Raw genomic sequence first — 26,884 nt, forward strand, 5'->3', positions numbered from 1 at the left:
AATGAAATATGCCAATCAGATATTAACCAATTAAACTATGTTTGAGGAAGAGAACACAAACACTTTAGCACTCGTTAGCAGTGGTAAAGTGCATAGAGTCCTAAGGTCAACAAGAGAAATAAACAGCCTAAAAAGGACAAAGAAGGCGAAATTTTGGGGGTGACCCTGTAGGAAGGTCCATTTCCAACAACCTGGCTACAGAATGAGGGATGGCATAGAGAGGGATAAGGAGGTGTTAAGTAATGTAGTTAGTAGACTGCTCCTATAATGAATGCAGGATACTACCAGTGCTTGTACTGAGGTTTCAAAAATAAATATTTTTTTAGGAAAGAAAGGTCTGATGTTTCAGTGTAGCTTTAGAAAATTCCTTAATATGAATGTCAAGACTGAGATGTTTGTCCATTTGTAAAGCCTAATTAGGGAAGATGTTTAGGGTCTGGAAAATGTGCATTTGCGTGTTGATGTGCTGAATGGATAAGTGAGTGCATCAATGAATGTGTGAGGGCTATGTGCATGGATGGATGAATGTGTGAGTGACTAAGGGCGTAAATGAGTGAGTGCAATTAGTGTGAAAGCGTTCTAACTGGCTCATAAATATGATGAAGGCCTGAAGAAATACGTACACTAGGCACTGAGTCAATGCAAGAGGCAAAGGAATATTTCATGAGACCATTTTCAAGACAACTGGTATAACCTCTGACTTTTGCAGAGCTAAAGCCGTAGATTAAGTAACAAGTAGCAACCATTAACTAGCTGAAATGAAAAGAAAACGCAGTAACATCAATTGCAAAATGTGTGCCTCGGTGTGGGAACTGACAAGCTCAGCTGTAGGATTCAGAAAAAGCAACACTGCAAAGAAATAAAGCAGTCAAAAAAGTGTTACCTTGAAAAACGCATTACTGAGGACTCAAGTAGAGGAAATCTTCAGTATGTTTCGAGAGCTATGTAACCCTTGGCAAAACCAGTTTCTGTGCATCCTAACAACAGTGTGGAAATCTGCTAGAGTTCTGTCAAACCAAAAGCTTAGACATTTATGTATCAATTACAAGAAACCGTTAGGTGCCCTGTGATGAAACTCCTCAATCTTTAATGACAACCCCTTAGTCTGTGGATAATGGAGTTGCTATTGCCAAACCTAGTCCAGAAAACAAAAGCCTCTAATGTACTGCCCCCAAGAAGCAATTGACTTCTTGCCGAGCTACATCCTTCTCACCTTGGTACCCAGGCCTTGTTAAATTCTAAATAAATCTCCAAGAGGCTGGAAGGTATCTGGTGCCACAACCATTCTACACTGGCTATTTCCAAACTTCTCGACGTTTTTAGAGGGAGCTAAGATCTGGTCAAGCAGAGTTCTATGCCTTGTGCTTGGCAACTGCTACTAGCCATACCCTAGACACATTTAAAATGCTCTGTGACTTTTTCTACTCCTCAGAGTTCTTAAAATATGTTTTTTCTGCTTTCTTGTCCTTTTGTAAATCTTTGGCCATCTTTTTTAAAACGCAATTTTGTCTATTTATGACACTGTGTATGATCCACAGGCCTGATATCAATGCTAATCAGTTTACTGATAACCCTCGCCACTCTTTGGATCTGGATAACTCCTTAACTGTATTTAGTTTTCTTAATCCTAATTGCACTATACAATTAATAAGGCTGTGAGGTCTGAATCTCTGGGTGATTCCTGTCCTGCGTGATTTTTACAACTTTTAGCTAACACTGTGGCACCAGCGCTTTTCACTTCCTTTACTTCTGCATTGGCTCCGAAGACTGGATAAAAGTGTGTGGTCCCTCTGTAAATCTTTCTTTAATTCTACCATCCTAAGCAGCTACCGTCCTGTTTCTCTACTACCACTAACTGCCAAAATAGTGGAGAGAAGGACCAAAGCCCCAAAATCAGCCTTTATTGCAGGCAGCTCTCTCCTGCTCTCTACTCAAGCCAGATTTAGATCATTCTCTGGTACTGAGGTGGTGCTACTGGCCATTCAGAATGTGCTCCATATGATTCTGGATCAGGATGCTATAGGGGCACTGATCCTTTTGATCTTTGGTGACCTTTTATGTAATGTCCTTGGTGAGCTTTGTTACTGTGTCCTATTTAGTTCTTATAGACATGCTGCATACGCCTGGGGTCAGAGGTAGAGCATGGAGTTGGATCTCCACTTTTTTGTGAGATTGAACCCAGGTTGTTCTTATGCCCCCTATTGCTTTTTTTCTACCAAGCTTTTCTGTGGAGTCTGTAAACCAGACACTGCTTCATCTTTATGTGATGCCAACGGCTAAACTTAAAAGGTCTTACAAACTAACTTGTCTGTTCTATACTGATGACATCCAGTTTATACTGAGACTTGATGATGACACCAACATAAAACACAGTAATTTCATACTTGTTTCTCATTAGCTGCTGACTTGAGTGAGCCACAACTGTCTGAAACTTAATATCGACAAATCTGAGGTGATGGTACCGAAAGGCCCACTTTCAATTTGGTTATCTGAGTGGTGGATGAAGTACACAAATACTGATTCAGAAATATTGTATGCCATGTATATCATATCACAAATATTGTCACTTCCAAAATAATGTGGAACTGAATATCTAAGACAAGAATATCGTTTTTTGTATAAAAAATTGTTTTTTAAAGTAATGTATTTATACCTTTAATTTTATTATGTTGGCAGGGGCCCCCATGCCCAGCACCATTGGAAGGTGCACTGTCTGCTTTTCAGACAGTGCGCATTTCTGAGGGTGCTGGTCGGCCACCTCTGTACTACGAGATAGCACTCATCTCCTTTAATGTAGCTGAGTGCTATCTCGTGAACTGTTCCTGCTGGTCTGAGTGGTGGGAATGCTCTATTGCAATGTTTCCATCATTCAGACCAGCGGGAATATTGCAATATGGCGGGGGGGCACCAAAACCATGGTGTTGGCGTCTTCCCGTGAGCCAAACTAGTAATGAGGCCATTAGTATTGTTAGTATGATTGTTATTATTTTTTAAAACATAGTTTGGAATTTTATATGTGTAATTTAATATTTTCAACATTTAATTAGTCATTTATAATGTAGCTGGTTGTTGAGTTTGTAGAGGAATCGGTTGGGGAGTTATTTAAACTATAATTAATTTACTTTTATTGTTAATTAATATCTTATTGTACATTAAATAATAGATTATGTAAATTGTGTATTTGTAACTTTATTCATGTACGTTTAATTTATTAATTGCAATGTACATTTTATTTTTTTATTTTTTTATTCATTTATATTTTAGTAGCAGTTTGCTAGGTATTTAGGGGATTTGGGTGGGTGGGGGGGGGGGGGGGCACCAACACACATCTTGGGGACCAAGCCATATTTTTCATCATCAAACTTTGATCCAGAGCAACAGGAAGGTAGAAAGGTGACAGGAAAGGAAAAAGAAAAAGATAAGAAATCAGTACCAAAGGGGGTGAGATAAAGAGACAGGAAGTGTAGGGTGCTATTAGAATGGTAGCATGGAGTGGACTTGAGACTTCAGCTACGTTTGGTATTCGACAGCTCCAATGGCAGGCTTTTAACAAAAATTCGGGGTTCCTGCACTTTTTTTTGTATGGGAAGAAACAACACAAGAAGGAATAAACTACTAATAGCGGGTATGGTATGAATTCTCTGGTGCAGATATCATGTCTCGAAGTGGTGCATATCAGATGTTACAACTAACACACACAAAAGAGCAATAGGTATACCAAAGAGGATTTTTTTAGAAAGTGGCTAAAAAGTTAGCCAGAAAATTTGAATTCAGAATTGAACTCAAACCCATCTGTTTAAAACATTGAAATAGAAAAAAAACATAATAGTAGAGCTGTCAATGGGCTCTGTTGATAGCGGGGACCTCACTCTATCACAGATGCCAACATTTTAGACGAGGTAAGTGGGAGATTTAAAAAAAAAAATCTGGAGAATGTATTTCTTCCACTGAAGAAGAGGCAATTTTATGTGGGAGATAGCTAAAATGTAGCCATTTTTGGCTTCGAAAATTGGGAGTCTCCCTCCTGAATCGTGTTTATTGGCTTGTAAGCTCTATATCATCATGGACAGTGTTTCTAGTCTTGGCATCATCCCTGCTATTTGGTGTGCTAGCCTACGTAGTTCAGTAGCAGCAAATCAAGACTTCAACGCCCAGAATGCATTATGTTGACCCACAAATACCAATAACTTTAAACTTTGTCCTTAATAGCATGGAATGCGGTGACCACTCTAGCCATATTTGATGTGTGACATCCTCATTTCTAAATAACGGTTTGCATTCTAGAAATTAGAGTTTTGCTTTATCCACTCGACAAAGACAGGGTCACAGTGACATGGACCACTTCACAGCGAAGCGTGCTCATCAAAAACATACCATCTTTGAGTTTGCAAAAATAAAATTATTAAATCAGCAACCAACTTCAGTTATTTCGTTGCCATGCGCAAAAATACAGTATTTATTCTCTGAAACAAAAAAAATATTTTGGTCCGAATTTCCTCCCAAACCTCACCTCAAAACGTATTTGAATATGTTCTGCTTCTGTTTCGAGCCATCCTTTTACACTGCTGTGTCTTGAGAACATATAATTTATTTACCAGTCAGCGTACAAAAAGGACAAAAGTAATTTTCAAAAGATAAGCTACCGCTTATGATCAAACAAATTTAGGAGCAATTTATGTTCTTCGGAACTGCTAAAGCACATATTTTTTCTAAAGCTGTTGGCTGTTAATGAGCCCTTTGTATCGCGGTGAAGCGCGTCGGATTGGTTAAGGTTGAGGCCTTTTTTCGCTGGCCGAGCCCTAGGAATGTGTTTGTTTCCTCACATGATGTCTGTATGACTTGAGGTGCGAGCGGCAGAGTGTAGAGGCCTCCCTGAAGAACGGTTGGACTCTACATCCCAACTTCAGCAAACAGGCACCCTTCAGGATGGCGGGGAAACTAAAGACCGTTTGGGAGAGGGTGATCCGTGCGTTGTCGTCAGGAAAGATGAAGGGGGCGTCCTCGGAGGACAGCCCCTTGCTACCCTCGGTAAGTACCAGTCACAGCTTTCTGCAAGATCGCATAGTTTCTACCTTTACTCTGGCTCTCTCAAGAATACCGCATTCCCGTGTTTGGTCCCGGCACTCCCCTGTTTCCAAGTTTACTGTTATCGTCTGCTGGGAGGCCGTAGTATGCCCTTGCTGCCCGTTTTGTGCAAAACGAAATGAAAGCGTTCTTATAATGGCCTTCATTCTAATTTCTACAGAGCTCTGGAGTGTCCTAGAGGCATGCAGGTGTACCTCCTCCAGACCATGTTTTTATCTTTGCATTCAGGTACTTGTAGTCCTAATGTTCTAATGGATGTAAAAATGCAAAGAAATAAAACTGAAATGGCAGAGCTGCACAGATATGAAAACTGGGAAACCTGAGAACTCTCGGACTTTTAGAGTTAGGCGGAGGGGATATTTCATCACAAATGTGGCAGATATCTCCACATTTCGATTGAGTATCTCTTCCGCCAAATTCTAAATAAGACCTCTGTATCTAATGCTTTTCATTTTTCTTCACGGATCCCTTTTATGACTTGATCTTTCCCTTTCCCAGTAGCACTAGCCGCAAGCAAAGTTGTATTTACTAAAAAGATGATGGAAGTTGTGACATGGGACCTCTTAGCTAATTTCATTAAATCCTAAAATGACCACTTACCCGCACCCCAGAGATCGATCACATATGTAATCCTCCGCTTTTTCTCAACGGCCTAATGAATTCTGGGAGCTGTAGCCTTCTTTAACTACAAATCGCCAGAGATTTGTTAAAAAATTAAGAAACAACACTACTGAAATATCGTCGCCCATGACCTGTCTTGACTTAGAACAAGTTGTAATGCAGTCCTAGTATATAATTGTGTTTGTTTGCCAATGAAGGGTACCTCTTGTGGCTGTAACACTCAATGTGATCATTTTTAACCCCAAGCTTGCTTTGGACATTTTCTAGACTTTTGAAACAACTAAAATCTCACCACATAAAGATAATGTAATCAGCTAGCCCTAGATTTTGGACCTCACCACTTTGCATTCTGAGACTTTTAGGGCCACATATACTAATTACTGGTTGCAAAAATCTGGTTGCAATTTGCAGCTACAATTTTTGCGACTGTTAAGGAATTTAACTAATCTACTTATGTACTAATAGATCAGTTCGCTAAATTCTGAACTGGAATGGTTCACAATCAGGCCTACCTAATGAATATTAATGAGGTAGGTCTCCGATTGGTCGGCATCAGATGAATGATGTAAACCAGAGTCAGCTGACCACTGTCTCTCATTTCAATGAAGTACACTTTTTAAAAAAACGTGCTGTCCTTAAAAAAAATAAGGCTGTGTTGTTTTATTTTTCTTTTAAATAAAAGTTAAAAACGTTTCCACTGTATCAATGTCTACTCCCCAACAAACTTTTTTTTTTTAACATTCCCAAAGAAGTGACCCCCTGGGCACACCTTGCGATCTGTTCCCTTCTGCCAATGGCTTTCCACCCATTGTTAGGAGTCAGTAAAATGACAATGTTTTGTGAACGGATTTCAGTGGCAAGACATATATAGATACTATAAGAGCTTGCTATTTGGAAGAGGCACTCTAAACACACCCTTTATGAATAGCAATTCACTGTGCCCTTCCAAATCCATTTTGTGAGTCTGTAACCTTCACTCTTCTGGTCCTTGGTCCAGTATCCCTCACAGGAAAACAGAAATACCAGAATGCAAAGTGGTGTGAGATAAAAGTATCACTTAATATCTGGGATGACCGGAGAACCTTGCTGAAAATCTTTGCCGTTTGGACATTTAACAATTGTCTTTAAAATAACAACACACTTTTTGGAGATCTGAGTTTAAACAAGGCAGTGATTAAAACTTAGGGTGACCAGACGTCCCGGATTTCCCCGGACAGCCCCGGTTTTTAGAGGACTGTCCCGGTGTCCCAACCCTTCTCTTAATTTTAAACAAATGTCTCGGTTTTTGGGACAAAAGTCAGATAATAAAATAAATGTATCGATTTTGGGACATAGGTCAGATCATGTAGGGAAGCATAAGTGAAGTATGAATTAATTAAAGTAATTTATCTGATACTGTCAGGCAACACAGTCCACAGTGGGGAGCAGAGAGAGGTGGATTGGGGAGGGTTGGGGTTGCAGGGTGGGAGGTCAAGCCATAGCTAATTTTATATATGGAGTCTTGTAAATGTGTGCATGCGTTCATGTGTGTGTGTTGTGTGTCTGTGTATTTATATATATAAACACACACATATGTATAGGCACACATTCACAAACCTACGCAAAGAAACAACGGGGCATGCCAGATATAAAAGTGTGAGTAAAGTCTTTAGTCCCTCTTTTATGTCTGACCTGTCCTGGTTTTTGCTACTCAAAATCTGTTCACCCTATTTTAACTGCTATTTGTGATAGTGTCATTTATAAAACATTAAAACGTGGTGACATTTTGAGCCATCGAAACTCTACATGGTTGGATTATTAGGCCATATCTGAATGGTAAAAGAGAACTTCAAGTCCCAGAATGCCAAGTGTTAGCATACAAAAAAAATCCAGTACTTGATAAAGATGTGCTTCGATTAAATTGAAATAAATAATGGCTATAACTCCCAAATGGCACAGCCTTGTTAAATGAAGACGTAGGAACTGAAATACAAAACCTTGCAGACTTGAATCAGTCTGGCAATGGTGTAGCATGTCAGACAGTTCATTTGGAGAAGATCATTCCACTACCATATTCCAGCTGATATCAATTTCCTAAACTTCTGTGTTTTGTTCTTTCCTAAAAGCGAGAGAGCTTTATTGAGAGCTTAGTGATCTACATACTTGTTAACTAGCCCATGTCACCGGGGTGACCTTCATTCACTTTTGGCTTTAGAGTGATGGGGCCTATAGTTCCATTTTTCCCTACACAAGTATCTGCCTACATATGCCATCATGCTTAGTACTGTTTGCGGAAAACCCAGGACTGCCTACAAGTCATCCCCATGGCATGGGGTGCGTTGATGGCTATGGAGCTACTGTGAGAGATCTTTTGAAACTCTTTGCAATTTGATCTTAAGAATCTGCCCCCTTCAATATTTACAAAAAAGTAATGCTTTTAAACTATTTGTACCTGTACAAGCACCCCTGTCTCGTTGGTACTGACTTTAACTATAAAATACAATATTGCCATCATTTCGACCCCTCTCGCTCTGCTCCCATCCATGCCATCTCCATCCCTTGGTGCATAGAAACATCCAGTGGCAAAATCTCGCTCTCCACAAATAATGCTGCATACCTGCCAAGCGACCTGCATTCTGGGTACTTTACTTTGAATTATTCTATTAAAACTAGGCTTACAAGCCCCATCACAAAAGATCCTTTTGTCACAAAAGCCCAGGGCTGGGTAGGGAACACGGACCCACTTGACATATTTGCCACTCACTGGCAATTATTGTTGATTAAATTACAGCAATTCTGTAGACATCAACGAAAATAAAAGCATCTTTCCACAGACCCAGTTTTTTCCAAGAATGGTCACCAAAAGATATGTTTGTATGACAGAACGCAAAAGCAATTAATAATGACTACTCTGGGGGTTTACAGAATTTTGGAACACTTTGTTCCAGGGGTGTGTTTACTTATAGTTTCTTGTAGAAAAACACTTCCCTCCAAATTCTATAGTAAAGATTTGGGATAAGTGAAACAGAATGAATGTGATTGAGAAATTGAGAGCGAGTAAAGAGACAGGAGAAAGCAAGCATTGACATTCTAATTATTTTGCCTGTTTTGTTCATCAGGCTTAGTTAGCTCACAACATAGGCACAGGGCAGCTGAGGAGCAGTACTGTTAGACCTAGCATCCGTTGCATGGTTAACCTTGACTTTTTGCCTTCAGACCTCCTGTTTTGCTGACCTCCTTTTTGCTGGCTTTAGAACTCTGTGTACTTTACCACTGCTAACCAGTGCTAAAGTGCATGTGCTGTCTGCTTAAAACATGGTAACATTGGCTTATCCTCATTTGGCATATTTAATTATCTTATAAGTCTCTATTAAAGTGCCCAGTAAATCCTACTGGTGGACATGCTACACTGATTGTGCCACCCAATTCAGGTGCCCTTCAAACATGTCTCAGGCCTGCCATTGCACAGCCTGTGTGTGCAGTTTTAAACTGCCATGTCGACCTGGCAAGGTAACCCTCTTGCTAGACCCAACCCTTTCTTTTTAATACATATGTCACTCCTGTGTAATTAAAAAGTAGGACATGTGCTTTTAAGTTTTACTTGTCCTAGTAGTGAAAACCCCTTATATTCTTTTTCACTACTGAAAGAAAGGCCTATCTCTCACATGGAATAACATTGCAATTACCTTATTACATTTTTCAGTGTAATTTCTAATAGGGAACAGATAGGACCCCCAAGTTTGGCATCTCTGGGATCACAATTTAAAATCACAATCTATGATGAAGTCAGATTTTAAATTGTAAGTCTGAAAATGCCACTTTTTAAAAAGTTGGCATTTTCTTACCTTAACCATTCTGTGCATCTGTCTGTCTCTGAACACACGTCTGGGACAGATGAAAGCTTTCCCTCCGGACAGTCACACAATGGGAGCTTAGGTGTGGCTTAATGGGCCTTAATGGCTCATTTACTAGCTTGATGAGGGCAGAGCTTAGCTCTGCCTCACTTACACCTAAATAGGGCTATGCCTCTCCCCACACAAATGGCTGCATAACTCCCTGTAGAGAGCCTGGAGCCAGGGTGAGCAGGACCGGGACCTTGTGGACTTCAGAGGAAGGCCTGGAAGTTTCTCCCAGCTTCCAGAACAAGGGCACCAAACAACACTGGACCCCAATTCCCACAAAATCAGAACTCTACTAGGACCAAGGGTATTCCGCCAGGAAGAAAGACTGCTGTGCTGCCAAGACGGACTGCCACTCTGAAACTGCATTGCTGTGTTGGCCTACTGCTTGCTGTGTGCTGTGCTGTAGGCAGGACTGCCAATTTGCTACTTGCTTTGCTGTGTTGGTCTGCTGCTCATTGCTTGCAGTGAGAAGGACTGGACCTGTTCTCTACATCCTTGAACCCAAGATTCTCCAAGAACTTGTTGGCTTGCCACCCGTTCTTCTGCAGTCTCAGGGACATCAAAGACTGCTTCCAACTCACCTGCTACAGCACCTGGACTCTGCCATCTGTGAGTCTACATTGCCAAGTGGTGTCACCCCAGTCCTGTACACTTGGAAGTGAGCCTAAGATGCTCTTCCTTCTGTGGTTTTCATCAGAACTGTCGCGAAGCAATGCAAAGCTTTGCAAAGCAACACAGCGCAGACCGCGTATCAGGATTTAGGGTACTGTGTTCAGCGGGCCCCAAGGGGTCCCTGTAGCCGGCCCACGCTTCACTGCATTCAGCCTGAACTTGTGACTTTGTCCCGGTCCAGCGCGACCAGATAACCCCAGTTAGCACCTTGCTCTTCTATGTGCTATTTTCACCTAAATCTTTAAAATTACATGTCTCAGGATCTACCTGTTGGATTTTTGTTGTTTTGATCTTGTTTTAATCAGATGCCCATTACCTATTTTTCTTAACTGGTGTTTAGTCTTCTTGTGGTGTCCTTCACTGTGTTACTGTAATTAAGTGTTGCACAAATACTTTTCACATTGCCTTTTAAGTTAAGCCTGTCCGCTTTGTGCCAAGCTACCAGAGAGTGAACACAGGTTAATTTAGCTTGTGTATCTGAATTGCCTTGATGAGGACTGTGGTCCCTAGTTGGACAGGGTGCATACCTCTGCCAACTACAGACCAAATTTCTAAAAATGTGCAAAATCAGGGGAATAGAAGCAACACTGAAGGTGTGAGTGAGGGGAGCAAACAACAGTGAGAGAGAGAGCAACATGGAGCAACAGGTGTGTGGGAAAGCAAACGGGTGAGTGAGAGAGCAACATGGGCCATCTAGGCAGAGAAGCACATGGGAGAGAAAGCAGCAAGGAAGGCAGAGAATCACACAAGGGTGAGCACATCACAGAGGGGCATTGAGGGAGAAGCACATGGGTGAAAGAAAGCAAGATGGAGCACAGCAGAAAGGAGAGAAGAATGATAAGGCGACAGCTGGAAAACAGATGCACTCTTGTGGTGTGCTTAGCTAAAAGAAAAAAGTATTGTTTGTAAAGTGAACATTTGAAAGACACAAGTAATGTGGAAAAGCTCAAGGGGAGGGCAAGCATAAGAAGCAAAAGTAAAGCCCATACAAGCTAATGAGTAAGAAGCAAGAACATTTGTGATAATATAGCCAACCTGTGGGAAGCAATGAGCAGCAATGAGCCAGTAGACACGACCCAAAAAGTATTAATGGGCTTCAACGTTTCCACATGTCTATGCGCTGCAGTAGAAGCTCCTTTTGGCCACATAAAACATGAGATGCACCCATCTACGTATGCCCTCTAGTGCATTTCTGGATAGGTAGAGTTCAGAATGTGAAAACAAACTAAACAAGAGTGAGAGAGAGATTGTGCATAAATTGTTGGCACTTATGCAGCATACAAGGACTAGATTTAGTGCATAACACAATTAAACAGGAAAACATAATAACCAATGTGTTCTCTATTATTGAAGGAAGGTCCGAAATCTTATCAAGGTATACAATATACATCAGGAGCACAACATATACAAGATGTCATACTAATCACTACAAAGTTCAATTAAGTGTTATAATAAACACAATAACTTTATTTACCACTTAAGGATTCATTCAAATATATATGATCCAAATACAAATCCTAAAATGTACAATCATAAAAATACCTAGAACATTTCACATCTAGTAAGTGGATGTTACAGATATGTTGTTCAATCCAGGGACACCAATACATGTTTCACCTTATCCAAGACGTCCTCCGTTCTTCGAAATTGTAGAAGAACCTATGTTCTAAAATACATTCTAAATATGATAGTCATTCAACAATAATCCAGCAATTAATGAAGCACAACAGAGACATGCATGCAACTTTGTGTCAATACATTGAAGAAGACATCCAACATATTAGAAAATAATGACAAAGTAAGTACAGAACAAAGAAACCCCTTGGTAAAGGATAAATGCCCCCGATTTCTGGATCCACACCTGGTAAATGCTAATGCTGACCAAGATCTGAAATATTAGCAAGGTAGAGAAGGTACTGAGACATATCCAAATAATGCACAAGTTTTCAGTTGTGCTGCATCTTTGCTAATATATCTACAACTGATAAATGTTCTTAATTTTGTGTGCATATTTTCCTTATTTCAGTGTAGTGTTGATGTCAACAGTATCCTATATCATCTTATTGTATTTGAGTTCTGTCAATATCTCTTGTGATAGGGCCAGTGTTCCAAACCTCAATTTTTGAACATCAGAAAATACTATTTAAACACCTAATGAGAGGGTGACAGATTTTTTTTTTTTTTTAGACTTCTTTCATCTAACTCTTTGCTGTCATCTCACACTGATTAGCTGAGGGCGCGATTGTCATGCTGCGAGGAGAGAGAAGAAACCTTTGGAAGGGGTGACGTGTCTGGGAAACGAGGACAACCCTTATAGTAGTGGTTCTGGATAAGAAAGGAAGATTTGGAGTAGTATAGATTATAGATAAGTAATCCAGGCTGTTGGGATGTCCTTCGACCAACTGGCAAGCCTACATCCCTCATTTATTAAAATGGCTATCCAGTTGTGCAGGTGGCCCAGCTTTAACTGCTTCAAATAATGTGTTACCTCATATATCAGTCTGTACTTCGGTTTGAATTCTTCTTATGGCCACAAGCAAAGACCAATATGTATGGGAGCCATCTGATGGGTAGAACTCTGGCCTGGCAGATGAGCCTACTCCGTGGCAGCTTGGCACTACATCCTGAGCAATTGTATCCAAGATGTCTACGTATGTGGTGAGATTACCTTTGGAACTTCTTCTGTAAAAGTAGATGAAGTCTAGAGGAAGTTTAATTGGTTGAAGGAACAGCACTTCTCTAGTGGAAAGTAGTCCTCTATTCATGTCTAATCAGACATGAAAGGAGGTAGGGTGAACAGCAACCATTAGCTAACCTATTTATTTTTTGAAAGTTCACATCTATTTTTTATGCATGTGTGGGTGACCCCTATCTAATGGACCACCTACCCTCCTACATGTCAACTCAAGTATTCCTGTGCAGAGCTTAAAACAACCATTGAGGATAGGAGGGCCCTTTGCCTTGAATGTCCAGGGGGCATCTCCCTCTACTCTGTTACGATCACTTTACTGGCTGCATGCAGTGAAATGATAACTTATTGTTTTAGGGAGCACTGTGTGGCTGCACCTCAGGATGAGAAACACTTTCAGTTTCTTGTAGCAGGGAATTCTCTCCTCCTCAGGGATGTGGTGATACTGTGAATATTGGCTCGAGCATTCCCAGTGGAACAGTGGACTGTGTGTAGTTTCCGAAAGACAGGTTGTTTTGAAGTCTTACATAGCTATAATTGTTACAGGTATGAAACCATCTAGTCAGACTGTTGAAAGTTTATTTCATAATTATTCTTTTTTTACTATGTTGATCCCAAATTTTATAACGCAATTAGGACAGGCCATCATGTGTTTCACGACCTCAATCAAGTCAAATTTGTTGCTTCTTCAGGGCTTATATTACCAATAAATAGTAAGCCAAAGTCACGAGAGATTTACAGAAAATAAAAGAAAATCACAAGAAATTAACAAGTAACATATATTTTAAGTAATACAATCACAAGAAATAAACAACTATATAAATTAATAAACCATATTCTGGATAGAGTTATGTATATCACATTATACAAGAGAGGGTGAGTAGTTCATGATACCCTGTAATTTGTTACTAAAAATATCAGAAATCCATGACGGTGAAAAAGTGGGACTCAAGAATAGAAAAATGGAAATCACCTCTCATGAAAGATCAGTCTAAGAAACCAGGGCCAGAAAAAACACAGTCCTCTGCATAATCACCTGACAATGGAAAAAAAGTCCCAATTATTATTATGTACAGATGCACACCATGGTAATCCTCTAATTTGCCTAAACCTGTATCATATTATTGCCTAATATATGTTATTATTAATATTACTAAGATATGAGGTGTCCAATATAACTTAATTTGCAAAAATGTCATATGTATAAACACAGGATCAAGTGTCATTAAATTATTTTTAAATTGTGATAGCAACATTCTAGAAAGAACATGCATGTTTTAACTGATATTGTCCTGCAAAATCAATTATACTACATTTTATATGAAGAAGTGCTCAACAACAATTGTGAACTGAACCAGGATAAAGGCATCTAATTCATTACCTGTCTGTACAAATCATGCAAACGCCATGATAAATCCTGAAGTTATTGCTTTCAACTGAAAGGACGAAGGCACACTAAATTAATGGCGCTACCTAAATACATGGGAAAAGCCAACAGAAAACCACAGTTGTTGAGTGGCCATTAGTGGAAATCCATAACAAAAGCGATCACAGGTCTAAACCCCACACTACTGGTGTCTGCCCAATGCCATGCTGTGGCATAGATGTATAAAGTGCGCAGAGAAATGGCCAAATAAAGAAAGAAAAAGCAGACTCAAACTTAACAACTTAACTACCTTATTAACATGTTATATTACTTGCATCCAGTATTCACTGTGACAAGATGGAAGGAAGGAAAGATGTGGCCTCCCCCGTCTGCTTCTGATGCACCCCTACCCACTGGGCTTTTCTTTTGGCTTAAGTTGCAAATACTAGTATAGGTGTCTTGGAGATGCCTTTGGGGAAGAAGGGATAACACCAGGACATGCTTTGCTGTGTGTGAAAAGGGCTGCTTTATTGGAAAAGGGTGCACTTACAAATAAAAAACCTTGGCCTTCCCCTCACAAAACTGAAGCCTCACTATACGGCCAATTCACCTAACCAAAACTCTCCCTCCTCCCCTACCCTGGCCTACCCCCTCCCTTTAATCTTAACCTTGCCATCTCTTACTACATTCATCCTTTAATACCGTTTTCCCTGTCAAACCCGTTTTGTCTCCTTAGCCAGCTCCTGATGCAACCTAACAATTGAACTTGTAACTAGCAAAACTCATAATGCCAAGTTTCCTTCCTGTCTGACCTGTCCTGCTGTTGTCCACCCCCTTTTAGTTTTCAAAGTGTAATGCCAGGTTCTCTGTCCATACCTATTTTCATTGGCATGTGAACTCTCTGCCTCCGCCACCAGAAAAATACTTTTTCTGTCTCCCCCAGCCCCTCCCACCCATTACTCACCACTCCCGCAGAAGCTCTTTCAGTGTCTCTTTTATGTGCAGCAAGTACAGCTCCATGCCCATAAAGGACAAATACACACCATCCACCTTAGAAAAATTCTATGTCTTCAAACTTAAGGTCGCTGTGTTCTATATATGTGACTTTTCTTGCAGCATAAAACCCCTTCATCTCTTTATTGATTTTCCATCTCGCACGCTCAATTGCCCCTCTCCAGCACCAATGCAGAACAAAGGCTGTCCAAATCACATGGCACCCTCTCCACTGTTGTCTGATGTCGTGCAAATCTCTCTTCATGACTTTCATGACATCCAATCCTGTTTTTACCACTAAGTTGTTCTCCACGACATATACTAACGGAACATCCGGACAAGCGCCTCTGGCTTTTAACCTCTGTAAACGCCCTAATAATTATTGCCACTTCATTCCCCCTTTTCCATCCCATTTCACTTTGTATCACTCCCCGTCCAACCCCAGGTTTTCGCCAAAGCTTGTTCTCTTCGCTTGACGATGTGCCCCCTTTACGAATGAATGGCCCACGACACATATAGAAAGGAAGCTCACATCCGGACCTGGCACAACACCTGAAAAGGAAGAAACAGATCATTAGGCGCGGTCACCCATCCCCATTGTCCCCCATTTCTCACATACTTCCTAAAGCTGTCAGATTTCCACCTCCCCAGCCCCATTAACTTGTCCTTGTTCCATTTCTGCCTCCCTGCTTCTGTCGCTATCCCAATCCGAAAAGAGTGAGTTCCAAACTGTGATGCGTCTTGTCCCATTACTGTCAAACCTTTTCTGAAAACCGCCAACAGCTGATATGAAGTGACCTTCCTCCCATCGCCATGCTGGAATACCCGTCCCACCCGATCTGTACTGTGAATTCATAGTTGCTTTCCCAAGGAGTGGGGGCATATCGTGGCTTATAGGATATTTCCTGAGAAATACATCCATGCCTCTCCCTACCTGATCTGTTTCGGAACTCCGCAGCCTTATGAATATGCCCTGAGTACTGAACTGCACTTTGCTCCATGTTATACTTCCCCCCCTGCTTCGACCCCAACAGTTCTGAGACTCGAATGCACCTAAAAACATCCAAGACATTAGGGCCCGAAACAACAGTGCTTCCTTCTCTTCCACACATATGACCTGTAAAATCTGAATCACCTCTTTCAACAGCTTCAATGACATTGGCTGCCTAGCCATTTTCCTCATACCCCCCTCCTTGGCCCAACCCTCAAGAATCCTCTGACCCAGCTCCCCTGCTGATGGCTGATAACCCCACAAGCTCTTTCCCGCTAGCTTCCCCGCTATTGTTATCCTGGACTGCCCTCTTTCCACTAGGTCCATAATGAATTGAACTACATCTTCCACCCTTTCCCCTTCAGTGTCCCTTCTGTGTGCCCCAGACCTCAAAAACTCCTGCCATGCCCTTACATACTCCAACTGCATGGAGTGAGCCCATGAGTTCACCACCAAGTAAAGCATCCTCTGCTGCCTATGCTCCACAGCACTTCTGGCATGTCTGTCCTGCACAGGTCCTCTTCCGTGACTAGACCATGAAACCTCTCCCACTGTGAACGAGACAAGGAATCCGCAATGTCTTTGTTCACTCCCGGGACATGTCTTGTCCTAAATAAAATGTCATGTCGTAGACACTCCAGCACAAAACTCCTTAACAGCTGTAAAACCTGGGGATCCTTCGCAGACTGCCTGTTCACTACCTGTATGACTGCCAAATTGTCTACCCTGAACACCACTCTTGTGTGCTCCAACATGTGTCCCCACAGACTGCCACGACTAGGGAAAGTGATTCTAGGAATGCTATGCTCGTTCTCCAATTCTTCCAGTTGTCCGGCCATTCCTCTGCACACCACATGCCCTGCCAATATATGCCAAAGCCGGAAGCTCCTGCTGCATCAGAAAATATTTGCGCATCCCACTGCCAGTCCTTCCATGACTGCAAAGGTGTGCCATAAAAAGAGTCTAGGAATATGCACCAAATTTTCAAGTCCTCCTTCACTCCTGCGTTGAGACGCACGTGGTGGTGAGGCAAACATTGTCCCGCTAAAGCCAGTCTCAGTCGTCTACAAAATGTCCTCCCTGCTCCCACCACCCTACAAGCAAAGTTAAGGTGCCCTAACAGTACATGTATGTCCCTCACTGTCACCTTGCATCTGCCCAACATGTCATGTACCGTTTGAATCATGACCACCCTCTTCTCTTCTGGCAGTTAAGCCATCATAACCTCAATGTCCAAATCAATTCCTAAAAAGGATAAGGCCGTATTGGGCCCCACCATCTTTTCGGGGGCCAGGGGCACTCCTTGAATTGTTGAATGACCTCTGCACAACTTGTGGAATACGCTGGCGAGGCAAAGAAAAAATCGTCAAAGTAATGATTTATCTCTCCATGCCCTGTGATTGTTGTGAAAATCCATTGTAAACATGTGCTAAAGAATTCGAATAACGAGCAAAAAATGGAGCAGCCCATTGGCAATGCTTTGTCCACATACCACTGCCCTTGGTATTAAATTCCCAACAACTCAAAATCCTGTGGATGCACGGGCAACAGTCTGTAAACTGACTTAATATCTGATTTTGCCATTAGGGCGCGGGGTCCCATCGCCTCTGCCATGTCAATGGCCACACCCTCTGACACGTAGGATACTTTTGTCAGCTCCTCTGGTATGAAGTAGTTCACTGACAACCCCTCCGAGCATGATAGATGATGTATTAATCTATACTGTCCTGTCTCTTTCTTGGGCACTACCCCAATAGGTGACACTACAAGGTTCTGCATTGAACAGTCAGTAAAAGGGCCTGCCATGTGACCCGCTGCCACCTCCTTTTCCAGCTTTAAACGTACCACCTCCTCCTTCCCTCTCACCGATCTAAGGTTCTCCGCCCACCGTTTTACTTGAGCTCCTGTATATCCTACCTTGAATCCCCTAGAGAAGCCCTCTGTCAGCATGTCCGAGGCCTCCTCTTTACCCTGCTAACCAGAACTTCAACCTCTCAATATTAACTGGAGTACAAGCTTTTTCCCCGCAGGTCCTTGTCCCCCAAAGGCCCTCAGTGGTCCTTGCCATTCCTGTTGTCCCCCGAAACTTGGTTGTCCTTGTCCTATCCCAGACGTTGAAGGGGTGTTGTTACCATAGCAATTGACAAGGGCATGCCTTCCTGCACATTTTGAACACTTGTGTCTACATTTAAAGTATTTGCGAGTGCACATCCCTTTATTGTAGTCCCAACAAGCCCTGGTTCTTGCTGTCCCGCTCCCTGCTGATGCTGATTGTCCCTTAGCGGCTGCCCCCACCCCACTCTGGGTAGGGTGCTCTCGAAAAGGGCCGGTAAGTACTGGGAAGCCCGCTGGCTGTAAACATGGTTTTCCCAAACTTAGACGGGCCCATTGTATGTTGCCAAAGGTTCGTGTCTATCTCCCCCCCACTGAACCTCTGGATTGGCTGCCATTCTGGCCCAGAACTCCTCATCGTACTGCACCCAGGCATAACCTCCATAATTAAGTTGTGCCTTGCAGATTTTATCCTTATATTTAAACAGCGTGACCGACCTGTCCGGAAAGCGCTCACAGTATACGCTGGCATACATCAAAAATGCACCTGTCCAATTCTTAATGGTAACCGGAACCTTTGGACATTTGGCCAACTCATATTCTTCCTCCTTAGATCCTTCTTTTGATCTAGCCTCCCTGTGTAATAACTCAAGCATTTCCACGTATTTCCCCTTCCATATCTTCTCCTTTGTTGTCAGCATCAGGTGCTCCCCCAGCGCTTTTGCTGTACCCATGTGGGGCAATTTTTTCCCCTTCCCCTCCTTTACGTCCTTATCCATGTCTGATTTCTTTGTCTCCTCCCCACTTCAGATACCTGTCCCGTTCGCCTTCCTGTCTATCGCTGCACCCCCTTCCTCCATCACCACTCCTCTGTCTGTTACATAGACACCTTTTTGCAAATGGGCCTCCTCTTCACCTCCACCTTCATTAGCCTCAATTGCAAATTATACCATGTCTTTCCCCTTTTTTTGGATACCCTTTCCTGGTGCCAAGGACGGCGACTGCTCCCGTGCCTTCCGCCTAACCAGCTGGGTCCTTTCTTTTGCTAATCCATCTGTCCATGACCATCCTGTCATGGGTGCCTTGAACGACTGAATTACATCGTTAGAAACTCCCCCCTTCCTTCCCACCAGCCTTGTTCATCCTCCTCCATGTTCTCCCTGATTTCCCCTTCCTCCACCAGGATGCCTCCAGCCCATCCCCTTCATACTCACCCGATAGTTTCCTCGGTGCCCTTTCTTGCCTGTTTTCTCACTTCCCCGCTTCCTCTTCTCGTGGCTTCCATCTAGGGGCCGTGACCAGCCCTCTATGCCACTCTGGCGTGCCAGGACGCTGCCCCACTGAAATTGCGACGCCTGTGTGCTCAACACCCCTACCGTCACACGGTCCCTGAGGAGCATCCTTGGCCTGGGATGCCCATCCGCCAGCCTCCTCTGGTGATGCTATCCAGCCGTCTGCTCGTGGTCCGCCTCTTCTTCCCCCCTCAGAGTCACCGAGCTTCACTATGCCCGCCTGGATCACACCTCTCTTCTCCTGCCTCCTGCTGCCAAGATAGCTCCGATGTGCCTGTGTTAACCATTTTTAACCCTCTTTCCCTTTCCTTGTCCCTGACCACCCCAGCGACTCACCTGTTCTCTCCCCCACCTGAGCCACCCTGCTGCCCACATCCCACCTACCTCCACCTTCCCCGACGCTCTCACCCGCTGAGCCTCCGCCTTTCCTGTAAACTTGCGCAAGCGGTCTAACCCTCAATGGGGTTTCTCCCCCCCTCTCTGTCACTCCCCTCCTCATCACTCCATTCCAACATTGTGGACCAGCGTTGAGAAATCGGGGTCCTCCCCTCCCCACCCTTCCCCCTGTAGATGCCTCTTCCATGTCCCTCTCTCACCATTCCCCAGCTTGTTCCTCCTGCCTGTCCTGTCCTACTGCTGCCTGCTGGCACCTGCGGCCTGTTGGTATCACCCTTTCTCCTTCAACCTCAGCTTTTTGAGGCCCGGGCCACGTTGAGTCTTCCAGTTCCATCCCCCCGCACCACTCCTCACTTCCCCTTCACCAATGTCTGCTCCCCAGGTACCGCCCTGTCCTCTGCCCCTCCCGCCTTGCGGTGCTCTGAGGGTGACGCACGGGCCTCTTGCCTGCGCGCGGCGCTCCCTGCTGTGTGTCAGGAAAACTATTGCCAGTGTTGTTAAGTTCTTCCCTCAGCAAAAACGATTCCCCTTTTCCTTGTACCTAAGTTGGTTGCAGTGGCGTCCTCACTCCCATTGCCTCTTGCGGAGGCTGTACTTAGAACTAGCTTCTTCAGGTTTAACTGCCACTCAAGATGGTGGCCGCAAATCTTTGTGAGGTCATCGCTGTAATGTTTCTACCTTAGTCTCGTGCTGAAGCATCCCTGCAGCTGTTTCTCTCTGGGAGCTGTGCATTTCAACTGTCATCCTGAGGAGAGTGAGCAGTGTTCCTGAGGCGCTTCGTTTCATTGAGAATTCTTCCAGTTTCGAGTAATTCATTCTTTTTCTTGTTACGGTGTGCACACCAGCTACTTTTTCCCTTCTGGAGCAGCTGAATTTCTTCCTTCTTCCAACAACTGGCTATCGGCTTTCTGAGGAGAATTCGTTTTGGCTTAACAGAACTTCAAGCAACTGCAGTAAGGAATCCTTTTGTATGATTTCCAGAGTTGCCAATATATATATGTACATATATATTCAAAAACTCTTTGCCTTGCAGACTTGCCAGTCTAGAGACAAACCTCAGTGCTCAGACTAATTCCTAGGGACTGTGATTGAGAAAACTGAACCTTGAGGAGGAGTTTTTGTTTCCTGTAAAAGACATTAGTAGATTGTATATTTGTGAACCTTTGAACTGTTCTCCAGAGAACCTTGGATACCTCTGACTCCTGGAGATAAGAAGATATTAAGTTAACATTGTTCTCTTAGAGAGAGGCTAGTCTCTCAAAAGATCCAGGTGAGGAGAACAATAGAATTGGGTGAATGTGAATGGCTGAACAGTTGAATACGCAGTAGGAATGTACTTATCTATGCTCTTATCACCCGACTGCAGGTCCTTCCTTTTAAAGAAATCCCAGTAAGAAGAAAGGTCCAGGTTACAGAAGCACACCCTGAATATCCTATCTTCAAGTGGGAAACACAGGCTGGAAACTGGATATGGCGGCCGTCTCTCTTTTTCTATTTCCATTCCCCTTTCCCCCTAGCAGATGCAGGGTTCAGATAATCAGTAAAGTATGAGCATGCATCTGTTGGAGGGAGGTGGGTAAAAGGCATCTGCTCCTGTGGAAGTTTGATTTAATGGGTAATCTCCTGACACTGTCTGGCTCAGTCATGACAAGCTGAGCCTTCCTTGGCGTGTCATCCCAGGGGAGCGGTGAACCCGTGAACGGTCCCGGCCCGCTCTGATCCCTCCCTTCACTCCCCTCACTCCCTCTTCCCCCGTACGCCCTGCCTTACCTGGTATCCCACACTCCTGACCGCCGTGGAGGCGAGCAGACCCATACGGCTGCCGCTACACTACTTGCCACCTTCCTGGTCGGGCGCAGGTGCTCAAGGGCACGTTCTTGGTCTAAGTCCATGCGCCCAGTCTTATGGAGCATTTGAAGGGTCTTCCGCACACGGTTGTCTGCCATCCCGTCGTGCTGAAGGTATTTCTGACCCGCGTGTTATTTTTTTATTCTTCTTTTTTAATATTTACATGCCGTCCTGCCTCACCTCTAACTAGGAACACACTCACTCCCTCACTCTGCTCTATTCCCAACACCACGCTACTCCACTTAACAAAATGTTCTCTTATACCTCCATACCGGCCACCGTGTCACCTGTGGCAAAATGGTGACCTTACTACAAAATGGCGCCTTCAAATACCTGCCAACTCCCAGCCCAAGGAAAATGCCCAACATAGCCCAAAGATCGCCTTGGGCCGTACCAGCTTCCCCAAAATTCACAGGGGAGAGACCTCTCTGCGCTCAGCAGTCCCCCGGGGGCCCATTATTAAATTGTGCCCTGTGTCCATTTTCACTCCATCTCCATCTCTCTGTTCTGGGAGGTAATCCAACAATATTCCCACCAAGGCAGCTCAACAGGGAGGGAGCCTGAAAAATCTCACTAAAACAGTCGAAAATGAATTACTTATAAAGAGTTTTTGCTTTTGTTTTGGAAGACATATCAGTGGTGTCCCACATGAAATCCTGACACACGATGAGGTATTACTATGCATAGAGAATACCTCTTATGATGCTTGTGAACCTGGTGGTTGGTGCTCAGATCTGTGAACTCTGCAAATTAAATGATTTGTAGAGGGGTGCTTTCCAAATGACTCAAACTTTGAGTATTAGTTGTTCCAACAAACCGACGATGACACACCCAGCCAACTCAAGTAAACGAGAGGAACAAAAGATAAACTTTTGTAAACAAAATACTACAGCTTTTTTTAAAGACACTAAAATGAAAACCCAAAGTTAATTAAAAAAAAAAGATAACTGTTGTTTTAGATGGAAGGCCGTTTTGCTAGATAGCTGTCCTAGGCATAATGGAGTGGAGATACGGTATCAGCTGTCTAGCGCACTTCAACTTGAAAATACAGCCCATTTTCCTCCTCCTCTGCCTTGGATGTAAAGCCACTAACCTTGCGACATCCGGGGGATTTCCCCACAACTTTAAGCCTAGCTTCACAGCTTCCTCTAACCAAGTTTTAAATTGGACAGAAGGAGTCTACTTCCACTGCAAAAGCTCTTGTATTTTAGTTTTTGCTTTGTGGGAAAGCTTATGCCTAATACAGTAGGCATGAGTTAGGTATGGTGGCTAGTCAGTGATATAGACTGATCTGTTTATTTTAAAATATTTTTGTATTACCATTTCATGTTTTCCTTCCATTCTTCTTACAGTTACTTAGTAAAGAGGACTGTGCAGGAACGTCAATTCACGAAAAGGCCAGGAGTAGCGTAAGTGACATACACACAATCACTCATTCAGACACACACTCTCACATAAGCACACTCACTTGCAAGCATGCACACTACATCCATGTAAAAATGTTTTACTTACCTCAATAGCTAGGGAGGGTCATATTCCAGGTAATTGTACTCTATTTTATTGTACTGATAGTGAATAATATGCTATTATTCACTATCAGTGTAATAAAAATTGCCATAAAAGGAGACTGAAGCCCCAATCGATGTCCCTAGGGACGAGCTGCCCCGGAGTTTCTGGCACTAAATGTGTCATCTCTGAGGCCAGAGGTCGAAAAGGCCGTGCCAGCGGTTGCAAGAAGCAAGCCAGGGGTCACAGATGCGACCCCTAAATGACGTCCATTGGATTGTGGTCACTTCTTTGGTTTTGTTCTTTTACCTCCGTGCTTAAATGATAACCGAAAGTTAAGTCCTAAACAGGAAAAAAGGTTGTGGTAGCATGGGTTTGCCTCAGCATATTGATCGAGCATTACCTGCACGGCAATATCGAGGTAGCACTATTAGTGAACTCAATTCATACGCCAAAGTATGCTTTGCCCTGCTTCAAATACACGCCATTCTTATCAGGTAACTGTTGAGAAATACAATGTAACAAAAGCATAATTAGTTTGACACGATAATTGTTTATTTTGCCATATACAGGTATTATTTTTTTTAATTATTTATTATTTTCAAACTAGAACCACTACAACAATAGAACCAGCTACGTATCCATGTTAAATACAATCAATAGTGTGGAATCAATGGGGTGCTAGATGAATTGAAATGATAATCACCTACGACAATTTTAACAATTGCAATATACAAACAGTGACATTCATTTCAGTAGTCGTTGACCATAAATAATGTATTTCACCATTGGCAGTACCAGAAGTAGAACAGGTTGAGGGACTGAAAAGGGACGAAGGACACCATATATGATTGAGAAGCAGGGGATTTCATAAGCATAACACATATTCCAATAATGATTCAGTGGGGTTCCCCAGGTTCCAGTAATGATAAAGTTAGGGGTCCACAAAAGTCAAAAGGTTGGGAATCACTGCACTAGGTAACAAACTACGTAATGAATATGCTTCCATTTGGTGACAACAGAAACCTTTATTTTCAGGAGTGAATGGTTATTTTAACTCTTGCAAAAGGTATAACAGAAAGTACTCTCTTCCCTTGTTGTTTATTTCTTTTCCATTGGATTAGAAAGATTTTTTGTGACAGAAATTATATGGTACAAACGTCAAATCATTGCTAACCTCAGTGAGAAAGTATAACCATTTTTGTAATCCATCAGGCAGTTCTACATTTGCTGTTTTTTATTCACAAACCTTTCTGGCAGAAAACACATAGAGCTAACTCTGTTATTTAAAAAGGTGTGTGTGGTAAGATTGGTGGCTCAGGCCACTATTGTCCTGGTGGGTTAGTGGAAGAAGAAAGTTAGGAGTGCTTTCCAGAAATTAAAATTAAGGTGCAAAATGTCCATACACAAACACATAAAGGGAACAAAGAAATAAGGAGCGTTTATGTTCTTTCAACACACTGCAAGAGATAGAACTATTTTTCAGAATTGGCATGGATCCTATAATGATCAGTGTGCGGTGGAAATGCAAAAAAGCGTCTCCCAACATCTAAATCAAGGTGTTCAGTATAGTTGGGGGGGTGGCCTGCGTGGCAAGATGGCAGCCACAATCCTGTGGGCCCCAAGCCACCAGCCCCAATATCCTGCATTCTTCAGTCCCCACGGAGCCATCTGCAGAAGTGGACCACTGAGTGCATGGTCTACCTGGGGGTGATACCAGCAGGTTGTTTCTTGGCTGGATCTGGCCTCCGCTGCACTGCCTGCTGTGCACGACCCAGGAGTGAGGCCTGTACACACAGTAGTTGAGGCTGGATGTCCGGGGGAGGACTTGTGGGTGGCCCCTGCCCTTCTCACGTTGGAAGTCTGGTGTGGTGGAGGTGAGCGTGGGGGTCTCGTTGGCCCTTGGGCTTGTCGGCAGCCATTTCTTGAGGGCCTAGCTGCAGTGGGATAGTGCGCTGCTGTACTTGGGGCTTCAGGAAGTGGTGGGCCTTGCAGCTGGTGGACGGAGTGCCCCTGATGTTGCTGTGGGCCTGCCCAGGTTGATCTACTGACAGGCTGGGGCTCGCTGACGGATCCCATACTTGGCCACCCCTTCTCCCCTCACCTCTTGTTTGGGGATTACTCACCTCAGCATTTTTTATTTTTAATCACAGAGAGGTATGACAGAGGAGTGACAAGTGCACTGGGCCGGCCACTATAGGACTCTGATACTTCTGCCCCTTGTTTCTGGCTGGACACCCGGCTCCTCCACGCTGCAACTAAGAACACAGAACATTTAGATTGAGGGCCGTGGATGCTAGCATGCATAACAGGGGGGACCCATGTGCATGCCCTGGTACCTTATCGTGCTATTTCTGGAAAACTGTTTAGACGCAAGGGCCTACACCAGTTTGTATTTTACAGCCTCCTGGGGCCCTGTTGACCTGTTGGTACTGTTAGGGTACTGTTGGTTCAGGGGACCTCCTCTGTGCCTGCTGGCACCAGTAAGATGAGTGGCGGAGGTTGCCTGGTATTTCAGCACTTCTTCCCTCCACTCCAGACTGAGGTCACCTGTGGTCGGTCCTTCGGCCTGTGGGGTGCACCTGCTAAGATTGCTACCACAAAACTACCAGATGACAGACACCGCCTACCACTGCATAACTGAGGGGCAACTCCTCTGCACTGTGGGAGACCTTTGAATGACCGCCCCTTCCGGACCCACGCAGCTGCTCATGCTGCACTTCTTCTAGGGTGCAAGTGGGCTCTGATCCCTGCTGGGGTCGACTGCCATGTCGTTTGTTGATGCTGTGGCTATCAGGGGAATTCTCCGCTAAACATCACAGAACTGCTCGTGCTGTACTCACCTGAAAACTTGGGGGTGCAAGCGGGCCCCACTTATGACTTGTGTACTCTTCCACACTATGGAGTGGCCCACTGAATTGCCCCTTATAGCCGATGCCCACCATGGGGAAGGAGAGGCCAGAGAGGGGTGCTCAGCAGACTAAGATCGACCAATTTACAGCCCCAGGATCAGGTACAGGGCTGAACCCTCTGCCACAGGAGTTCCCGGAATGGATGCTGGAACCACAGGGTCCGACTAATGCCCAGCTACTTGATGCAATAGAGGCCTCAAGTGTGGTTGTTCAGGCAAAAATTGAGGCTGTCTCCCAAGATGTGGGTATCCTTCGCAAGGATCCACGCAAAGTGGCAGAATGTGCCACGTTTATTGAGCAGGAGGTTTCCAGACTGCAGAGGGAAGGGGCCTCTCTGTGGGCTGAGCAGGCGTCCTTATCAACCAGAACAAACACACTGTAGGCCAGAGCTGAGGATGCGGAAGGTCACTCACATCGCTGCAACCTTTGCTTTATAGGTTTCCCAGAAGGCGTGGAAGGTCAGAGTCCAGAAATTTTTCTTGAACGCTGGATAACAACGATTCCCTCAGCCCAATTGTCCACATGTTTCATGGCTGAGGGAGCTTACTGAGCACTGGCACCTAGGCCCCCTGCAGGGGCC

At 43.8% G+C, this 26,884-nt stretch overlaps 1 protein-coding gene across 2 annotated transcripts in view; it reads left to right on the forward strand.

Moving 5' to 3' along the window:
• Positions 1-4,854: 4,854 nt before the first annotated feature.
• Positions 4,855-26,884, forward strand: part of TSPAN10 (tetraspanin 10) — a 68,525-nt gene continuing 46,495 nt past the window's right edge. For both annotated transcript variants that reach the window (XM_069199780.1, XM_069199779.1), the window contains exon 1: positions 4,855-5,028. In XM_069199780.1, coding sequence (XP_069055881.1) covers positions 4,927-5,028 — 102 coding nt within the window. In that variant the 5' untranslated portion in view covers positions 4,855-4,926. The remainder of the gene's footprint in view (positions 5,029-26,884) is intronic.

The sequence above is a fragment of the Pleurodeles waltl genome, chromosome 7 (genome assembly GCF_031143425.1).
Source record: "Pleurodeles waltl isolate 20211129_DDA chromosome 7, aPleWal1.hap1.20221129, whole genome shotgun sequence".
NCBI classification, from domain to species: domain Eukaryota; kingdom Metazoa; phylum Chordata; class Amphibia; order Caudata; family Salamandridae; genus Pleurodeles; species Pleurodeles waltl.